This window comes from Tachyglossus aculeatus, chromosome 6, assembly GCF_015852505.1.
Source record: "Tachyglossus aculeatus isolate mTacAcu1 chromosome 6, mTacAcu1.pri, whole genome shotgun sequence".
NCBI classification, from domain to species: Eukaryota; Metazoa; Chordata; class Mammalia; order Monotremata; family Tachyglossidae; genus Tachyglossus; species Tachyglossus aculeatus.
The window spans coordinates 61,035,873-61,055,572 of record NC_052071.1 but is presented as its reverse complement, the minus strand read 5'-3'; the positions used below and the strand labels follow the sequence as shown (position 1 = coordinate 61,055,572).

Genomic DNA, 19,700 nt, shown 5'->3' with positions numbered 1-19,700 from the left:
CCTAAAGGTGAAGCCGCTGCCCAGCAGAGAGGGAAAAAGAAGGTCCAGCTAAGGTGGTTGTTAGGGGTTTCTCCTCCTCTCTGGTCCCTCCTTCTAACCCCACCTCCCCCTGATCCCCCACCACCCCAGGCCAGAGATGCCTAAGGAAATGACTATGAGGGAAGCTCTGTGGTTCTCCCAGGGTGCGATTGTGGGGGATGCAGTGGCAGCAGGGGCATGCAGTCTGGCGAACATGTGTGCAGACAAGTTGCTCAGCTCTTCCTCAATGCAGCCTGGCAGTGCAACCTGGCAACCTGGCCAGGGCCACAAGACAGCTAGGAGATGTCAGCCCGACAATGTACGTCTGTCTTGAGAACTGGGTGTGGCCACGATGCACATACTGTAACCCTTGTACCACAATGGGCCTCATGTGATTCGAGACCTGAAGCCCCCCCTGAATCCATCAGGAGTGGGCTGGGGGCATTCTGCGGGGGCAGAGAGTTTCCTGGCCGAGGTAAGGCAGGTGAAGGTGAGGAGGTCCCGGATGGAGAGAGTTCCAGGAGAAAGAACAGAGTCATTTGAAGGGGGAAGGTTTTGGAGGGGAGAAGGGGCTCTAGTTGGTGGCCACTGCAGCTCAGCAGGGCTAGGGCCTGGCCTGCCCACTGCAGGGCAACGGGCCACTGACAGAAGAGTAATGCCAACTGTCCAAATACCACCAACTCAGGGAATCAGGTGCCCACAGCAGTGAGCTGCCCACCACCCACGACCAGCAGTGCCACCGTTGCTGCTGCTGCCACGGGAGAGACCCTTCCTCTGGACTTTAAACTCATTGTGGGCAGGGAATGTGCCTGTTTACTGTTAAGTTGTGCTCCCAGTGCTTTGTATCCCAGTGTTTTGCACACGGAAATTATTCAAAAAATACAATCAATGAATGAAGTAGTGTGACCTAGTGGAAACAGCCCGGGCCTGGGAGTCAGAGGACCTGGGTTCTAATTCTGGAACTACTACTTGCTTGCTGTGTGTCCTTGGGCAAAGTCACTTGACTTCTCTGTTCCTCAGTTTCCTCATCTGTAAAATGGGGATTAAGTCCAATCCCTCTTATTTAAACTATGACCCCCATGTGGGACAGGGACTGTGTCCAACCTGATTATCTTGTATCCACCCCACTGCTTAGAACAGTGCTTGACACATTGTAAGTTCTTAACAAGTACCATAATTATTATTCGGTCTACATGTGGTTTCACCCTGCAGCTCCAGGGCCAGAGCCAAAGTCTAGGGAGCCTCATAGTCCGGGGGGCCATGGGGCAGTCCTGGTCTAAGTCAAAAGCCAGGGTGTGCACAGACACCATGAAATCCGAGTTGTCAAAATGGGCCATTGCACATGTGACTAAGCCAACTTTCAAACCAATAACCAGGCTTTGCTTACCGCTTCTCCTCTCCCCATTCCTCATTCCTCTGGGCTTTTTCAAGGTGATTTTCTCTCCCCTTGTTCAGAAGAAAATGAGAATTTTAGAGTGTGCCCGGGATACAACACACTGTTCATTTCGTGGGTAAGGGAGAGGAGAAGAAGGGAAAAGGAAAGGTGAAAGGGAGAGGGTGGAAATGGAAGGGCAAGGGAAGAGAGGAAGAGCAAGGAAGGGAGGGGAAAGGGGAAGTCAAAAGGAGAGGACAGGAGGTGAAGTCAGGGAGAATCTGGTCACCTTCGTGCCTGACGCTCATAGAGATAGTCTACCTTTAGGAAGGGGACGAAGGGGCCCGCAGGCCCGTCTCCCCGCTCAGTGGCAGCGGCTGCTGCTGCTATTGCTGCTGCTGAGTCTTCTGGGTTGGGGTCTGGATAATCCAAACACTCCTGGTCTAAAACAGATCAGCAAGAATGTCAAGAAACAATCTCAGTCCTCAGACCCAGTGCCGAGATCCTGAGGGAGGGCATTTTCCCTAAGGAACCACAATCCACTCCATTCAGGGACTGGGGGAGCACCTTGGAGGAGGGAAGTGCAAGGGGAAAGGGAAAAGAAAAAGATTCTGGAACCAAGTTCTCCTGTCTCTTAGGCACAGCCCAGGCCTGACTGAGTCAGGTCCCACTGGGCTAGGAGACTTGGACTTGGTCAGAACTCTCACCTGGATCCAGAACTCTCACCTAGATCCACTCTCCCCTGCTTTCAATGTACCAGCCTCTCACCCTGGATCCACCCTCCCTTTCACATGCCAGCCTCTCATCCTGGATCCACGCATCCTTCCCTCCCCTCCATGTGCCAGCTTCTCTTCCCGGATCTACCCTCCCCCTCCCCTCAAAGTGCCAGCCTCTTGCCTTCAATCTTCTCATCCCACTCCTCAACCTCTCACCCTGAGCTCAACTGGGAATTACCTTTATGAGATTCAAATTTATTCCCTAACAAATGATTGTCATTTCTTTGTATCTGGTCTCGGGTTGATTCTGACACTTGGGAGTGGAGACTGATGGTGTCATCATCTGAAGGCTGAAAGGGACAATCACAATTAAAACACAATTAAGCAATGGATCAGTGGTATCTAGTGAGTGCTTACTGTGCAGAGCACTACACATAAGTGCTTGGGAGAGGACAATACAGAATAGTGGTTAGAAATTATCCCTATTCTCAAGGACCTAACAATCTAGAGGGACAGACAGACATAAAATAAATGGCAGACAAAGGAAGTGGCTGAGTATAAGGATTTAGACTTCAGTCCTGGGGTCTGGAATATCAAAGTGAATATCAAAGTGCTTAAGGGGTACAGACCCAAGTGCAGAGGCAACACATAACGGAGGGCAAAAAAGGTGAGGAAAAGAGAGGTCATTCAGGGAAGGCCTCTTGGAGGAAATGTAATTTAGGAAGGCTTTGAAGCTGTGGTCTGTGGGAAGTGTATGGGGAGGGAGTTCAAGGCCAGAGGGAAGACATGGGCGAGGGGTTGGTGGTGACAGAGATGAGATCGAAGTACAGTACATCGATGTTAGAGGAGCCAAGTGTGCAGCCTGGGTTACAGTAGGAGACCACAGAGGTAAGATAGGAGCGGGAGGGAAGATTGAGTGCCTTAAAACTGATCGACAGGCATTTTTGTTTGAAGCAGAGAGGGAAGGGCAACCACTGGAGGATTTTCAGGAGTGGGAAGACTTGCGCAGAACAGTTTTTTAGAAAATTGATCCGGGCTGCAGAGTGAAGTAGGGCCTGGAATGAATTAGAGATGGAAGTGCACATCATCAACAAGGAATCAAGTTGTACAGTGCAAGCGCTTAGCACAGTGCTCTGCACACACCAAGCACTCAATAAATACAATTGAATGAAATTCGATTGAATGAATCAATGAATCCACACAGTCTTTATGGCTCTGAAGCATAAAGTCTGCCAAAATATTTACTATTTTGTAAAAATATCTTATTTTGGGATTTCAAGAGGAAACACTGCAGATATTACTGTTTTTAAAAATACATTAAAATTCATGAAGTGCTGAGTACAGAGCTCAGCACAGTAAGCACTCCATTAAAAACATTCATTGAAATAGAGAATACAAGTGAACTAAATCGAGTTCAAAAACCAAAAAATGTTTGAGGACTCACTTCAGTTGTAGATAATCGTTTATCGCCATTGTCACTGCCAATACCAGAATCGGGGCCATGATTTTTATTTGGATAAAAATCTTCCATACTGTGAAGACAAAGGTGAAGAGGTTTCCTTTTAGTAAATAATAATAATAATAATGTCATTTATTAAGCACTTACTATGTGCAAAGCACTGTTCTAAGCGCTGGGGAGGTTACAAGGTGATAAGGTTGTCCCATGGGGGGCTCACAGTCTTAATCCTCATTTTACAAATAAGGTAACTGAGGCAAAGAGAAGTTAAGTGACTTGCCCAAAGTCACACAGCTGACAATTGCCGGATCCAGGATTTGAACCCATGACCTCTGACTCCAGAGCCTGTGCTCTTTCCACTGAGCCACGCTGCTTCTCTAATAATCAGTAGAGAGCTTGCTCACTTCACTATTCCCTTTTCTGGGAGGGCTGGACAACCAAGAGTGCAGTCTGCAACTATTTCACCAGGACATTGACCCACCGCTTAGGTGAACACCTAGCTGCAGGAAGAAACATATGCAAACAGGAGCAGCACTGGGTTTGCCTGAGTATCGCCAGAGCTGAACACTGTTGGGGAATGAGGGAAGCTCTGTCCAGTGAGGCGAGTTCTCCTGGTGGGGGAAGAGGCTGGCGTGAGCAGATGACGGCGGTGTCGGAGCTGGTGAGTGCAGATCTCTGAGTTTATATGGCCCCACCCTTGAAGAGAATGGGTCATTCCTGAGAAGTCTCAAGTCCCCTTGGAAGAGTCTCTCCTTTAAACACGTTCTCCAAGAAGTGCATTTCTTTCCTGTGAGTGCTCTCCCCCCTTGCTCTAAAATAACTCCAGCCAATGGTAGTCCCCTCCCCAGCAGGGCTGAGCTAGGGAATTCACACTCCTGGCCCCACACCACACCACACCAGGGTTCATAAGCCATAGAGTGGGTCTTCTGCCCACTGTCTGCCCCAGAAATAAAGAAATCAATGGCAAGGTGCCAGAGCGTTGTTCTGTGTGGGAGACAAGCCCGGGCTTGGAAACCAAGGGTCTGTGCACTGTGATGGTGGGAACTACTACCCCTGGGGGAAGACACACTCTCTCTCAATCCTCTCCACCTGTGCTACCCAATGTCGCCGAAACTGGCCTTGCCCACTGGGTTCACCCTTTTGCCGCCCAGCCTTTTCCAGAAGACTGAGTTTGGAGAAATGCGGGCTGCCCAGACCGATGTGGGGGTGGACAGGCTAGGGTGATAGCAACTGACTTGGGTGGGGGTGGAAATTCTGACATCCCGGTGGACCCCGGCCCCATTGCCCATGCTCAGAAGAGGCCCACATCTCACCTGTCAGTCAGTGGCTGGGGGACCATCCGCCTGCCCAGGGATGGAAGATCCAAGGAGTCGGGCTTTTTGTCCATTCTGCAACAGGCTTGAATGTTTAAGAACTTAAATATGTGTACCTTTCCCTTTAAACAGATCTGCCAGGAAAGAAGGAGAAGAACTGATGCCACCAGCCTCTCAGAAGGACCTCTAGAAGCCATTTGGAGTTCTGAAACTGAGCCGATGAAGATTGAACTGGAGGTGGCCAAGCCTTATGGACCTTTGCACTCTGCGACCCCAGGTGAAGGGCTGTGACCACCTGATAATATTGGACCTCAGTTCCGGGTGGGAGGGCCATTAAAATTCAACAAAACTTCTGCTAGCTTACACCCCTTGTGTAGGGCAGCAGGGTCTTGCCAAAGAGTAGGTTAAATGTGCCTGACCAGAAGCCACTGGGTCGGGACACTGGCAACAAAGAGCCCATTTTGTCCTGATTCCCCACAGGTGCACTTTGTTGCTATCTGGGAGTAATTAAGGGACACCATTCTCACATAATGCTTCTTGGCCCACTGAGTACATTAGACAGGAGCATCCTCTGCAAGGCGTTATCCCCTGGGGTGGGGCACTGGCCACTGGGAAAGAGAGGCTAGCCACTGTAGCCACTAGGTGCTGGTCACTGGGAGAGAGAGGCTGACCACTGGAAGAGGGAAGTTGGCCCCTGGGGAGAGGCACAAGCCACTGGGAGAGAGAGTCTGGCCACTGGAAGAGAGGCACTAACCACTGAGAAGAGGCTTGAGCCACTGGAGAAGACACTACACAAAGGAGCTCTTTCCATCCCTGAGAGTCCAACTAAGTCCAATCCTGGAGCTCTTATGCTAGGCTCCAGGCTGCAGAAGATGGCTAAAGGCAACTTAGAGCCAAGTGCTGCTGACTGGGCTACCCTTCTCGGAGAGGTCAGGCCAGACCTACTTCAACACTAACAGCCTCAGCCACACCGACCCCTGCCTTGGCCCTGGCCAGCAACACTGGACACACTGGCCCCAACTAACAGTGCTGGCCAGACCCACGGGCTGGAGAAGGGCAGTAAGGAGTGTACTTCTGCCCCTCCACAACAGGACCCTTCTCGCCCCAAGAGTCCATCTGAGAACAAACCCCACAGAACTGGCACTGGGGCAGCCCACCTGTCCATTAGAGGCCCACTGAGGTGGCTGACTCCTCCTGATTCGGTAGGCCGCCATCCTGGCTCTGCCCCATTCGGTCAGTGAACTGCACCAACCTCCCCCCACCCAGCTGGCCACAGCCGTGGGGTCTGCCCTGGGATCGCAGGTGGACAGGCAAATGGACAAACAGCGGATGGACAGAGTGGCTACCTGTGCTGGTGGTATCTGCATTGGATTATTGTCCAAAATGATGACTTGTAAATGGTGCAGTTTCCTATAACAAATGGGAATTTCGGTCACTTTGTTACAAGAAAAATCCAGCTTGATTAAGGGAAGGTCTCCTAATTCTGTTCAGAGAGAAAAACAAGGCAATCAAACTTGATCTCACAACTCATCCTTAAAGCACGATGGCAGGGAAGATGGGGAACAACTTACCGTCTGGCAGGATGTGGATATTATTTCTTCTTATATTTAGCTCTCTAAGGGACTGTAGTTTTCCTATTTGCTGGGGAAGGACCTGAATTTCATTGCAGCTGACATCCTAAGAAAAAGAGAGCAGGGGAAGGAGGGTTATTCCCACAAAACTCCCAGGTTCCTCATTTGTCCAACTATTTTTCTTGGGGCCAGGAAACATGGTAGTTTTTTTATAGTATTTGTTAAATGCTTTCTAAATGCCAGGCACTGTGCTAAGCACTGCGGTAGATACAAATTAATCACATTGGACACAGTCCCTGTCCCACGTGGGGCTCACAGTCTTAATCCCCATTTTACAGATGAGGTAACTGTGGCCCAGAGAAGTCAAGTGATTTGCCCAAGGTCACACAGCAGACAAATGGTGGAGCCGAAATTAGAACCCATGTCTTTCTGACTGCCTGGGCCCATAGTTGCTCCCTCGACACCCCCTCTGGGCTGCTACTTAGGCTGGCCCATCCAGCTGTCCCACCACCTGACCCTGAGTGGCCTGGAGGTCTAGGGTCGGGTTCACATGAGCCTGTGGCAGAGTCCACCTGGCTGAGCATGTACAGCGGCCTCCCCAGCTTGGTTCCCCAGAGGCCCAGCTGAGTGTCCGTAGAGGCCTCCCCAGCTCAGTCCCCCAAAAGACTCACCCAAGCACACACAGAGCCTCCCCAGCTTGGTCCCCCCTCCCCCAGGGCCACTGGGAAGGGTTCAAACCCTACGGGGTCTCTGTTCAGGCCTGCCTGTTTATGCTTGGCAGTGACAGATACTGGCCAAGCCTCCAGGACATTGTTGGGGGCCAAACATCAACTCATGGAATGGGGAAATGAGTCACCCCAGGTGGAAAGCTTTGCCTTCCCAAATCCCATCCCTGCTGAGGCTGTGAGTAGGGGACACAGAGTAATAGAGGCAGAGCATCAAAGCCCCAAACACCATGTTCTAGTCACCAGTCTACAGAGGCATCAGGGCCTGGGAGCCTAGGGGAGACTTAGTCAGAAAAGAAAGTGGGGGAGGGACAGTAGAAATAATATGTTCTAACAGTGGCCCAGTCCAGGCCAGCACTACCGAATGAGAGCATGGATTGTGGGTGCCCAATTTGCGTTTCCCTCTTTCTATTGTTATCCTTTCTCTGACCAAGGGTGTCCAGACTCTCCCCCTCCCCCTTCCATTTATCACTGGGGACCCCCACAGGCAAGGCTAGTTGTAGTGACTGCCCACAATCCTCTCCTGTGGGCCTCACACTCTGCCTGGGGCCACAGACAATGCTGTCAATGAGGAGAGTGAAGCCGAGGAGCCAGCCCCAAGGTCAGGGCCTGGTCGATGCACACAGGTTGCCCATGGCCCGATACCTAGAAATGGCAGTGCCACAGGTCAAACTGGCAGAGGTGGGGACCAACTTCTCTCTTGGGACGCTAGGCCAAGTTGGTGATCACTGCCTGGACCGAGACCAGGTCACCGTTTCGAGCAAAACGAGTGGTGCCGTGAGCCTGTCTGGCCGGAGGCGGGGGAGGTGGGGGGAGCCGGGGAGCCCCAGGCGTGGACTGTGTCATCTCAGTCTCCAGGGCCTCGGGGTGGTCCGCTTGGGCTTTTTTATCCCTCCCCCTCGACCGGGGGCTCTGCCCTACTGGTGGACCCACATCCTCCCCACCGCCTTCCTAAACCACTCCTGCCACCCCTGTCCATTGCAAGAATTTAAAACTATTTCCCTGTGCTGCCTAGGCCTCCACAACCACAGCCCTGGAGCCAGTGCCACAAAGGGGGCGAGGGCAGGAGAGTCAGAACCGGGGTATAAAGTCAAAGCTGAAGTGGGATGGGGCACATTATTGGGCAGGAACTGTCTCTATATTTTGCCAATTTGTACTTCCCAAGCACTTAGTACAGTGCTCTGCACGCAGTAAGCACTCAATAAATACAACTGAATGAATGCATGGACACTTTCAAATACCCTAGTTGCCTCTGGGCACCATTCGGAGGGTGGGATGTAGTCGCCCTCCCAGTTAGAATACATGCTCGGCGACACCAGCATTTACTCACCAGCTCCATTAAGTCTTTCAATTTCCCAATTTCTTCAGGAATAGATACCAGCTTATTATTGCTGACCACCAACACTTTAAGAGGGAGATCAAACAGATATTTTGGCAGTGTTGATAAAAGATTTCGACTGAAAAAGAAGGACACAAAATTAGATGAGTTTCACCAACTTGGGAAGCCTACCACTGGGGAAAAGCCAAATCCCGGAAAGGGGAACCTCAAAATCCCTCTTAAGGGCCTTCACCCACCGCAACAGGAGACCCCATCACTCCTCTTTGCCAGCCAACTCTCCAAGCAGCCTGCTTCTCTCTCCAGCTCTCTCCCATTCACACCCAACCTGCCCAGAACAACAACTTCAGGGAACTGGCTATTCGTCTGTCCAGGTAGAAAAAGGAAGGGCAGAGTGAACCTTCTAACCCGCTAGGGTGAGATCCTAGTAGGGAAAACACCCCCACTCCCCCAGAGGACTACAGTGACCCGCTCTCGCATCTTTCATGTTCCGCCACTTGCTTCACCCAGCAGGCTGGATGGCAGGCTGAGCCAGCAAGCTCTCAGCTGGGGAAAACTTGCTTGTGGCATCTGTCCCACAGAGGAACCTCTGGAATCAATCAGTAGTATTTATTAAGTGTTTACAGTATGCGGAGCACCGTACTAAGCACTTAGGAGAGTACAATGCAACAGAGTTGGTAGACAGGTAGAGAAGGAGAGAGGTCAGGGCTAGGGAAGTAGATTTGGGAATCACCTGCATAGAAATAGTAGTTGAACCCCAGGAGCAAATGAGTTCTTCAATGGAGTGAGTGTAGATGGAGAATAGAAGGGGACCCAGAACTGGGCCTTTAGGGACTCCCACAGTTGGAGGGTGGGAGGTAGAGGAGGATCCCGTGAAAGAGACTGAGAAAGCCAGAGAGAAAAGAAGAGAGCCAGTATCAGCAGTATCTCAAGAGGAGATCCTCTGGACTCCACCTGCACTCTCCACACCAACCCTTTGAAGCATGTCAACACGTTTGCCCCCTCCTTATTCCTCCCTTAGGATGGAGTGGAAGCCATTGGATTTGGCAAGAAGAAGGTCACTGGTGATCTTTCAGAGGGCAGTTTACAAGGAGTGAAGGAGGTGAAAGCCAGATAGGATGCAGGTCAAGGAGAGAATTGGAGGAGAGGAAGTGGAGGCAGCGGGACAACCCTCTCAAGGAGTTTGGAGAGGAATTCAATCATATTTATTGAGCACTTACTGTGTACAGAGCACTATACTAAGAGCTTGGGAAAGTACAAAATAACAATAAACAGACAAATTCCCTGCCCACAACAAGGTGGGAGGAAGATGGGGTGATAACTGGAGGGAGCCATGGAATCAAGGGAGGGTTTCTTTGGGTAGAAGAGACATGAGCATGTTTGAAAGCAGTGGGGAAGAAGCCACTGGAAAGTGAATGGATGAAAATGGCAGTCAGGGAGGGAGGAAAGGAAGGGACAAGCAAAGGGATGGGGTGGGAGGTGCAGGTGGAGGGGTGGATTTTGAGAGGAGGCAGGAGATCGCCTCGAGATAATGCTGGGAAGGATGGAAGAATTGGCGAATTGGAGAATGGAGGGACTAGAGAGGAGCACGGAAATTTTAAGGAGATCACTCCTGATAGTTTCAATTTTATCAGTAAAACGCATGGACAAGTCTTTAGGGGCAAAAGATTTAGGGGGAACATGGGATCTGAGGAAGGAGTTAAATGTCTGAAACATCTGGCAACAGTGGGTGTGGGAATCAATAAGGATGGAGATAGAAGGTTGCAAGATCACAGAAGGTTACTGACCAATTGCTCAATGTGTGTGGCACTAAAGGGAGTGAGAATTTTATGGGCCAATAAGGAATGTAAAGGGAAAAATGTATTTGTGGTACAAAGGTGGGGAGAGTAGGAAGCACTTTGGACACAGAGCTGTCCTAAGTTTCCATCTTTGTCCTACTGAAAGCACTATGTTGAGGGCCTAATGAAATTTGGCTTGTCGCCGGTCAGCATTAAACTTTAGCCTTTCACCCGATACAAGCAACAACTCAAGTGAGCCAGTGTACCGGCTGTGGTGAAAACCCCAACAATACCTCGCAGCGGGGCTGGCAGCGGGCTCTCCACATGGGTCATTCAGGAGTCACCGTGACCCAAAACCTGGAAAGCCAAGCACCATGGTGCAGCGAGCCCCAGGAGGACCAGCCATGTCTCCCTACCTGGAGGCATCCCAAGACCCCCAGGTCCTGTCCCCATGGATGGTCTTACAATGCTTCTCCATCCACAGGGACAGGGAGACGTGGCTTGATGACTCAGAGACCACCTTCTGTGCAAAATCACACAAGACCCGTGGCCTAGTGGATAGAGCCCGGGGCCAGGAGTCAGAGGGCCTGGGTTCTAAGCCTGGCTCCACCAACTGTCTGCTGTGTGACCCTGGACAAGTCACTGAACTTCTCTGGGCCTTGGTTTCCTCAACTACAAAAAGGGGATTCAAGATCGGTTCTCCCTCCTACTTAGACTGTGAGCCCCATGTGGGACAGGGACTGTACCTTGCCTGATTATATTTTACTAATAATAATAATAATAATAATGATGATGATGATGGCATTTGTTATGCACTTACTATGTGCAGAGCACTGTTCTAAGCGCTGGGGGGGATACAAGGTGATCAAGTTGTCCCATGTGGGGCTCACAATCTTAATCCCCATTTTACAGATGAGGTAACTGAGGCTCAGAGAAGTTAAGTGACTTGCCCAAGGTCACACAGCAGAGATCTGGTGGAGTCGGGATTCGAACCCTTGACCTCTGACTCCAAAGCTCGTGCTCTTTCCACTGAGCCTCGCTGCTTCTCTTTTAATCTACCTCAACACTTAGAACAGTGCTTGACATACATTAAGCGCTTAAAAAATACCACAAAAAAAGACACAAATCAGCCCCAACCAACTGCAACACAACTCTGGGGGCATAGCTTCTATTCCAGTAGCATGGACTGAGTGCCTCTGGAATATGTGGTACTGCATGAAGTGCTACACCACCAAGTTCTGAAGACATTGCTGTGAATACAGTAAGCACTCAATAAACACCACAGATGGGCCGCCCACCCCTGCAACCCTTCCCCAAATTCCAGCTGGAGTTTCCCAGGACCATCCCAGACAACCCCACCATTTTGCCCCCTCCACCCCCCAAATCTAGAGAAGCAGCATGGCCTAGTGGAGACAGCACGGGACTGAGAGTCAGAAGGTCATGGGTTGTAGCCCCGGCTCCACCACATATCTGCTATGTGACCTTGGGCAAGTCATTTCACTTCTCTGGGCTTCAGTTACCTCATCCGTAAAACGGGGATTGAGACTATGCGCTCCACATGGGACAGGGACAGTGTCCAGCCCAATTTGCTCGTATCTACCCCAGTGCTTAGAACAGTGCTTGTCACATACTAAGTTCTTAACAAATACCAAAGTTATTATTAATAAAAACCAGAGCATGCTCCAGATGGAATCCAGCATCCTCCAAGGCTCAGAAAACCACGACCTCCGACAGGGCTACTCACCTGATATTAAGGTAAGTTAACATCTGCAGATTTCTGATGGTTTCAGGAATGGATTTGATGCAATTGTGGTACAGATTCAAAGTCTCAAGTGGTGCAAATAACCAAACATCAGGAGGAATTTCAGCGAAGCGATTCCTGGAGAGATCTGAAAAACATGCATGTCTGAAGCAGACCTGCAGCTAAGCTGAACCAGCAGGAGGATTGTAAGACTTAATGGGTTCAAATAATTGGAGCTACATGCCGGAAGAGCTGTTTTTACAGAGGAATTCGTTTGGGAATGTAAAAGTCCTGGCTTGGAGAGCATTCAGAGCAAATGAGCTTTAGGGAATAGTGTGTACCTGATGTGACTTGTGAAGTCTAATGAAATCCTGGGTAACCTAAAACCAGAATGATTGAATTTTGGGCCCCAGTGACCGCTGATTAGGGTAGTATAACATTGGCTGCTACCTGGGCATTGCCCATAGACTAAAACCCATTGGATCTACACTCTCTTTTCGATGGAAGAATTGAAGAGTTGAAGCAAACCCAGCAGTGAAAAATTCAAGTATGTACTTTGGAGGTTGTGAAATTCCTGTTAGAGCTGGTGGAATAAGATTCCAGCTCCTCCAGGAATTCCTTCCAGATCTGTGGTCCTGGAGACAGTGCCAAGAGACACCCTTCCAATCAATCAATCAATCATATTTATTGAGTGCTTACTGTGTGCAGAGCACTGTACTAAGCGCTTGGGAAGTACAAGTTGGCAACATAAAGAGACAGTCCCTACCCAACAGTGGGCTCACAGTCTAGAAGGGGGAGACAGAGAACAAAACCAAACATATTAACAAAATAAAATAGAATAGATGTGTACAAGTAAAATAAATAAATAAATAGAGTAATGGTCTGGTCCCAGTCCCACCCCTCTTCCACCACATCCCAGACTCTCCTTGAAAGATGGCCCTGATTTCTCCTTCAGTCAATTTTGTTGTATGGTAACTGTTTAGCGCTTACTATATGCCTGGCACTGTACTAAGTGCTGGAGTAGATACAAGCTAATCAGGTTGGACACAATCCCTGTCCTACATGGGGTTCACAGTCCTAACCCCCATTTTACAAATGCGGTAACTGAGGCACAGAGAAGTGACTTGCCCAAGGTCACACAGCAGACAAGTGGCAGACCTGGGATTAGCCAGGATTAGTCAGTGCTTCCACAGTTGGTACTGAGTACCTAATGTGTGCAGTGCGCTGTACTGGGCACTTTGGGAGAATACAACAGTAGTAGACACAATCTCTGCCTTCAAGGATTTATAATATAGCACGGGAGAGAGACACAAAATAAATTACAGATCACAGGAAGAAGAGAATGGAAAGGAAAATATGTGGAAGACTTAGTGTTTTCACTGCAGAGTACCTAAATTGGTAGGTAGGGGAGTGCTATGGGTGCTGTGAACACTTTAAAGGAGGGGTGGCACAGAAGGCAGCGTAAGAAGCAGTATTCCCTAGTGGACACAGCACGAGCCTAGGTGTCGGAAGGACTTGGGTTGTCATCTCGCCACCCCCCCAACCCCCACATACTCGCTGTGTGACTTTGGATGAGGCACTTCACTTCTCTGTGCCTCATTCACCTCAACTGTAAAATGGGGATTAGGACTGTAAGCTCCATGTGAGATATGGACTGTGTCCAACCTAATCAGCTTATATCTACCCCAGTGCTTCGTACAGTGCCTGGCACAGTAAGCAGCTAACAAATACCATGAAAAAGGCTGAAGTGGCAGTTGGGGAGATAAGACGTGGGGAGATTAACTTCTAATTGGGGAAGACCTCTTGGAGGAGGTGAGCTTTCAGAAGATGTCTGGAGATGGGGAGAACTGTGGTCTGGCGAGCAGGAAAAAGGAGGGGTCTCCAGTCCTTTCCCCAGAAAGGCACAATCCTACTGTGAGCAGAAAGGTAGAGGCAGAGGTGAAGAGACATGGAAGGGACCCTCTGGGAGCCGGTGGGCTTTCCAGCCCTGGGCCAGGGTGGAGGGCTGCCTACTTGGGGGATTGTCAAAGTCACTGTAGATGCCGTGGAAACTTCTCCCAGTCACCATGGGAAAGGCAGGGGGAGCTCAAAGGGCAGGGGACCAGCAGCTCAGTTTCCCAATGAGGAGGTGGCGCAGATCAGCTGGGGGCACTAGGTGGTCCACCACTGCTCTAGACGAAATCCATCAGGCAACAAGATTCACCATCACTGCTCTCGACCAAATCCTCCAGGCAACCAGATTAATCAGAACAGGCCACTTCTGCTCTAGACCAAATCCACCAGTGAATGAGATCCGGCAGATCTGCCAGATCGGCCCACCACTGCTCTAGATCTGATCTGCCAGTGGAGCAGATCATCCCATTGCTGCTCCAGATCAAATTCGATGGTGGAGCTAACAAGCCAATCGCCGCTCTAGACCAAATCTGTCAGTGGAACAGATGGTCCCATCGCAGCTTGAGATCAAACTGAAGGTCTCCAGAAGGGCCTTGAGGTTGGCGCGACAAGCCGGGCCAACTGGATCCAACACTTCCAAAGGCCAAGCTCAGTCAAGTCTCATCTTCCGGGATCCCCTCCCAGGCACAATCGCTAAGGAAACCGGGGTGCAATTACCCCATCTCTCACAATTACAGCATTAGGGGCCCCAAAATATACACGGGAGAAGGTAGAACATGGAAGCCCCTGGTCTCTGTCTCCTCCTCCTGTGCCTTTGCCCTATCCTTCATTCCAGTCCTGCCCTACCCCTTTACACCCACTGCCTCCATTTCCTCTCTTCCAACTCACCCCTTGACTCTCTGCTCAGCAGAAAGAGCGCGGGCTTGGGAGTCGGAGGTCATGGGTTCGAATTCCGGCTCTGCCACTTGTCAGCTGTGTGACCTTGGGCAAGCCACTTAACTTCTCTGTGCCTCAATTCCCTCATCTGTAAAATGAGGATTAAGACTATGAGCCCCCCATGGGACAACCTGATCACCTTGTATTCCCCCAGTGTTTAGAACAGTGCCTTGCACATAGTAAGCACTTAACAAATACCACCATTATTATTATTATTATTACCCCCTGGTTTCCATCCTCAATTCCACTGAAACTACTTTTTCCAAGGTCACCGATGACCTCCTCCTCTCCAAATCCAATGGATCCTACCCAACCCTCCTAATTTTCCTCGACCTCTCAGCTGCCTTCGACACTGCTGACCACTTCCTTTTCCTGACAGCACTGTCTAACCTTGGCTTCATTGACACTGTGCTCTCTTGCTTCTCCTCCTATCTCTCTGGCTGCTCTTTCCCAGTCTCTTTTACATGCCCCTCCTCTGCCACCCACCCTCTGAAAGTAGAGGCCCCTCAAGACTCAGCTTTAGGTCCTCTTCTATTTTTCATCTACTCCCACTTTCTTGGAAAACCCACCCACTCTCACAGCTTCAACTACAAATCTACCTCTCCACCCCAACCTTTCTCCTCTGTAATCTCACATTTCCTCCTGTCTTCAGGACATCTCTACGGGGATGTCCCATCAACACTTCAAGTTCAATGTGTTCAAAACTAAACTCGTCTTCTCCCCCAAACTCTCTCCTCTCTTTGATTTTTTTCATCACTGTTGGCACCATTGTGCTTCTCTCAAGCCCACAACCTTGGCATTATCGTTGACTCATCATCATTCAGTCACCAACCAAATCCTGTTGGTTCTATCTTACAATGTCTTTAGAGTCCACCCCTTCTTCCCCAATGAAACTGCAGTCAAGCTGATCCAAAAATTGTTATATTGTATCTCGACTACTAAATCAGTCTTATCACTGGCCTCTCTGCCTCCGGTCTGTGTCTCCCCGTTCCAATCCATGCTTCACTCTACTGCGCAGATTACTTTTCTAAAACATTTTGTGCATGCCTCACAAACTTCCAATGGTTGCTCATCCACCTCTACATCAAACAGAAACTCCTCACCTTTAGCTTTAAGGCACTCAATCAGCTCGCCTTCTACTTGACCTCACTCCTCTCCTACTACAACTCAGACCACAGACTTCTCTCCTCTTACCGTTCCTCCAACCCACCTCTCTCACCACTGACCCTTTGTTCACATCCTCCCTCTGGCCTGGAACATCCTTCCACTTCACATAAGACAGACCAACACTCTACCCATCTTCAAAGTCCTACTAAAATCATATCTGCTCCAGAAAACTTCCTTTGCCCAATTTCTCATCTCCCGACCACCCCTCATCCCTCCCTTAAGCGTTCAAGCCTAGACCCCCTAAGCACTTAAGTTCCTACCGTACCTCCAACCCCGAAGCACTTTATATACATATCCTTATTCTTGGTTGCTATCACTGTCTGTATTTTAATGCCTGTCAGCCTGGATAGATTTTAAGCCCCTTGAGGGCAGGAATTGTGGGTATTCTCCTAAATGCTTAGTATAACCCTGTATACAGAGAAAGGGCACAATAAATAGTATTGATTGAAATCTGTGTACAGCTGAGGACAAAAGCGGGGTTGGTCTATGCTGGTGTAGAAATGCCACCAAGCCATGACTCAGAGAGGCCTAAAGTCCAAAGTCCCTGCTAGAGTTCACACACCATAGAGCTCTGGCAAAGTGCCTTCAAATGTGTCCAGACAAAGAATGGGGTGGGGTGGGGGTGAGGTTTTTGTCCTTCTTCCTCTTCCTTTTCCCTCCTCCTCCTCTTCTTCCTCTCTGCCTGTCTGCCTGGTCTAGGAGCATGGTATAAGAACAGAGGCTCACATGGACAATTCACTTGGTTCCTCCTGTTTCAAATTCAACAATCAATCCATCAATGGGTGCTTACTCTGTGCAGAACACTGTATTAAGCGCTTGGGAGAGTACAACACAACAATGTAACAGACATATTCTCTGTCCACAATTGAAAAATGAGAAGTCCAGTGAGGACCTATTGTCTCTGCCTGAGGTCAAGAAAACCCCTTCCTGGCCCAATGCCGAGCTGCACCCCCAAGCCGACCTCAAACACGAAATTCCGGGACAGGTCTGAAGACCCACAAAAGCTCTCTGTTCTCGACGGTGCTCTGCACATTGTCAGCGCTCAATAAATACGATTGATGATGATGATGATGACGGGCGATGGTGCCGGGTTACTTACAGAACTGCTTACGGAGTTGGGACACGCTACATGCAAAAAAAAAAAAAAAGATTATTCGTCTCCCCTCTCCTAATCTTGGGGGCTCTAGCAAGAATGCCAGACCCGGGAAGGCCAAAGTAAGGTTATTCTCAAATCCACAAAAAGGGCTGGAAAAGACCGTGAGATTTCATTTTTCCCCTTCCCCACCCTGAGCCTGCTTCGGTGTCAGAAATTAACCGCCCCCCTCTCGCAGAAATCTCTTTATTCTGTTCACGGACGGTTTCCATCCCCATCACGAGGGATGAATTTCCAGTGGATTTAAAATGGCTTGAAAGGGGACGGTCCCAAACAATTCACGCCATTTGCTCGGGGCTTCGTTCTGTTTAGCGGATGAGCGCAGGCCGCGGGGGAGGCGCAGAATGGACCTAACGGATGGATGGCTTCCCTTCGGAAACCAAATCGACGACTGATTCCCCCGGGGGTGGGGGGCGAGCCGTGCCGACCCCGACCGCCGCTACAACAAAGACTGGAGGGAAGCCGCACCTGTCGGACCCCTGGGGGTCCACTGGGCGGGCTCCCCGGCTGGTCCATCGGGGGCCGCTGAGCTACACGGTTGGCAGGCCCACGGCGGGCGCATCGGGGACCCGACAGTGAGCCCACTGCTGGGTAGGGACTGTCTCTATATGTTGCCAATTTGTACTTCCCAAGCGCTTAGTACAGTGCTCTGCACATAGTAAGAGCTCAATAAATACGATTGATGATGCTGATGACTGCGATGCCCGGCTGGCACCGGGGCTGGACCAGTCGAGGCCGGCGGCTTTCCGCCCACAATCACCCCGGAGCTCCCGGGCGGTTGCCGTGGACCCCTTTAGCGAGTCTGGGGGCTCGCCCCGCCTAAGGCCCGGCTCGAGCATCTCCGCCCCGCGGCTCGTCGCGGAGACAAAGCCCGCACCCGGAGATCCGCATCCCGGCCGTCGCCAGCCTCCCCCTGGCTCCCGGGACGCCCCCACCCCACCTGCCCGTCGCCTGCCCCGCCACCTCTGCCCCCGGGCCCCCTCCTCCGCTCCGCCCCCCGGGCCTGCATCCCTGCCTGCCGCATCCGCGTCCCCTCCTTCTGCGCGGCCCCCGCATCCTCCCCGCACCGGCCTGGGTGGTGTCCGAGAGGTCGTAGCCGGCTCCCGCTCCCGCGGGGAAGTCTCGGAGTTTCCTGCCGCTGAGGCTGAGGATGCCCGAGTTGCCGGCCTCCTCCAGGGCCCGGTCCAGGCTGCGGGGGGCGGCGGCGGCGGGCTGCGCGGGGCCGGGGGGCGGCGGGGCCGGGGGCGGGGGCGGCGGGGCGGGGGCGGCGGCCGGGCTCCACGGGCCCCCGCCCCCCGGGCCCGGCTGGGACCGGCCCGGGCTCCGAAGGCCCGGCGCCGCCGCCCCCGGCCCCCGAGCAGCCGCCCCCCGAGCAGCCGCCCTGACTGGCCGCCATGCACCTAGGACAACCGACCGACCGGCCGGGCCGGGCCGGACCGGACCGACAAAGCAACGGCCGCCGCCCCCGCCGGGAGCGGGCAGGGAGGGGGGGAGGGGGGCGGAGGGATGAAGATGGGGAGGGGGAGCCGTCCGGGGCGCATGCGCCAGCGAGGAGCGGGGGAGGGGTCGGGGGAGGGGGAGGGGGGGTCCCCCCGGAGGGGAGGGTCGAGCTGGGAGAGGTGATGGGGTGCCCAGTCTCGGGGGCCTGGCTAGGCCGCATCCTCACGCTCAACCCGTCGAGACTAGTGATGGAGCTCCCACCCTGTGCAGAACGCCCTTCTGATACTAAAAACCAGAAGAAGAATAACCATTCGTCGATCGTATTTACTGAGCGCTCTTACCGTGGGCAGAGCCCCGGACTAATGCAATTCGGCAACAGGGACAGTCCCTACCCGACAACGAGCTCACGGTCTGCAAAACTGAACAAGTAGACAGGTATCAATGCCATCAAAATAAGTAAATAAATAATGATGATGGTGGCATTTGTTCAGCCCTTACTATACGCCAGGCACAGTGCCAAGCGCTGGGGTGGATGCAAGCAAATCGGGCTGGACCCAGTTCCTGTCCCACATGGGGCTCACAGTCCTCATCCCTGTTTTACAGCTGAGGTAACTGAGGCCCAGGGAAGTGAAGTGACTTGCCCAAGGTCACACAGCAGACAAGCGCAGGTCTAACCCATGACCTTCTGGCTCCCAGGGCTGTGCTCTATCCACTACACCATGGTGCTTCTGAACGTGGGGCAAGAGCATTAGAAGACCCCAGATCCCTCCCCGAGAGGCCTACAGTCTGAGCGGGAGGCTGGCACAGGACAAAGCCATTTTTCTCTCAGCCAGCTCCCACAGGACTGACTCCAGGGTACCACGCATCCCGATTTCAACAGGACAGACTGCCCCGTATCCCAGTTGGTCCCGATGGCACAGTTCTCCCTCTAAGGACAGACCAGATCCCCAAAGACCAGCACCATCAGTACCGCCTCCCAGCCGTAGCAGGGGAGAGGCTTTGGGGGACCTGGCCTCTATTTCATTCTAATCCCCCTCGACCTCTCTGCAGCCTTCAACACCATAGACCAGTCCCTTCTTCTGGAA

At 51.6% G+C, this 19,700-nt stretch overlaps 1 protein-coding gene across 1 annotated transcript in view; it reads right to left on the bottom strand.

Moving 5' to 3' along the window:
- The window catches only part of LRCH2 (leucine rich repeats and calponin homology domain containing 2), a 40,055-nt gene extending 21,484 nt beyond the window's left edge, over positions 1 to 18,571 (bottom strand). Inside the window, exons 1-11 of the mRNA XM_038747795.1 lie at positions 18,488 to 18,571; positions 18,243 to 18,387; positions 12,030 to 12,174; positions 8,502 to 8,628; positions 6,447 to 6,552; positions 6,222 to 6,358; positions 4,876 to 5,009; positions 3,551 to 3,638; positions 2,345 to 2,456; positions 1,712 to 1,833; positions 1,406 to 1,464 (exon numbers count right to left, since the gene is read on the bottom strand). Of these exons, the coding sequence (XP_038603723.1) occupies positions 1,406 to 1,464; positions 1,712 to 1,833; positions 2,345 to 2,456; positions 3,551 to 3,638; positions 4,876 to 5,009; positions 6,222 to 6,358; positions 6,447 to 6,552; positions 8,502 to 8,628; positions 12,030 to 12,174; positions 18,243 to 18,387; positions 18,488 to 18,571 (1,259 nt within the window). The remainder of the gene's footprint in view (positions 1 to 1,405; positions 1,465 to 1,711; positions 1,834 to 2,344; positions 2,457 to 3,550; positions 3,639 to 4,875; positions 5,010 to 6,221; positions 6,359 to 6,446; positions 6,553 to 8,501; positions 8,629 to 12,029; positions 12,175 to 18,242; positions 18,388 to 18,487) is intronic.
- Between the last annotated feature and the right edge of the window lie 1,129 nt (positions 18,572 to 19,700).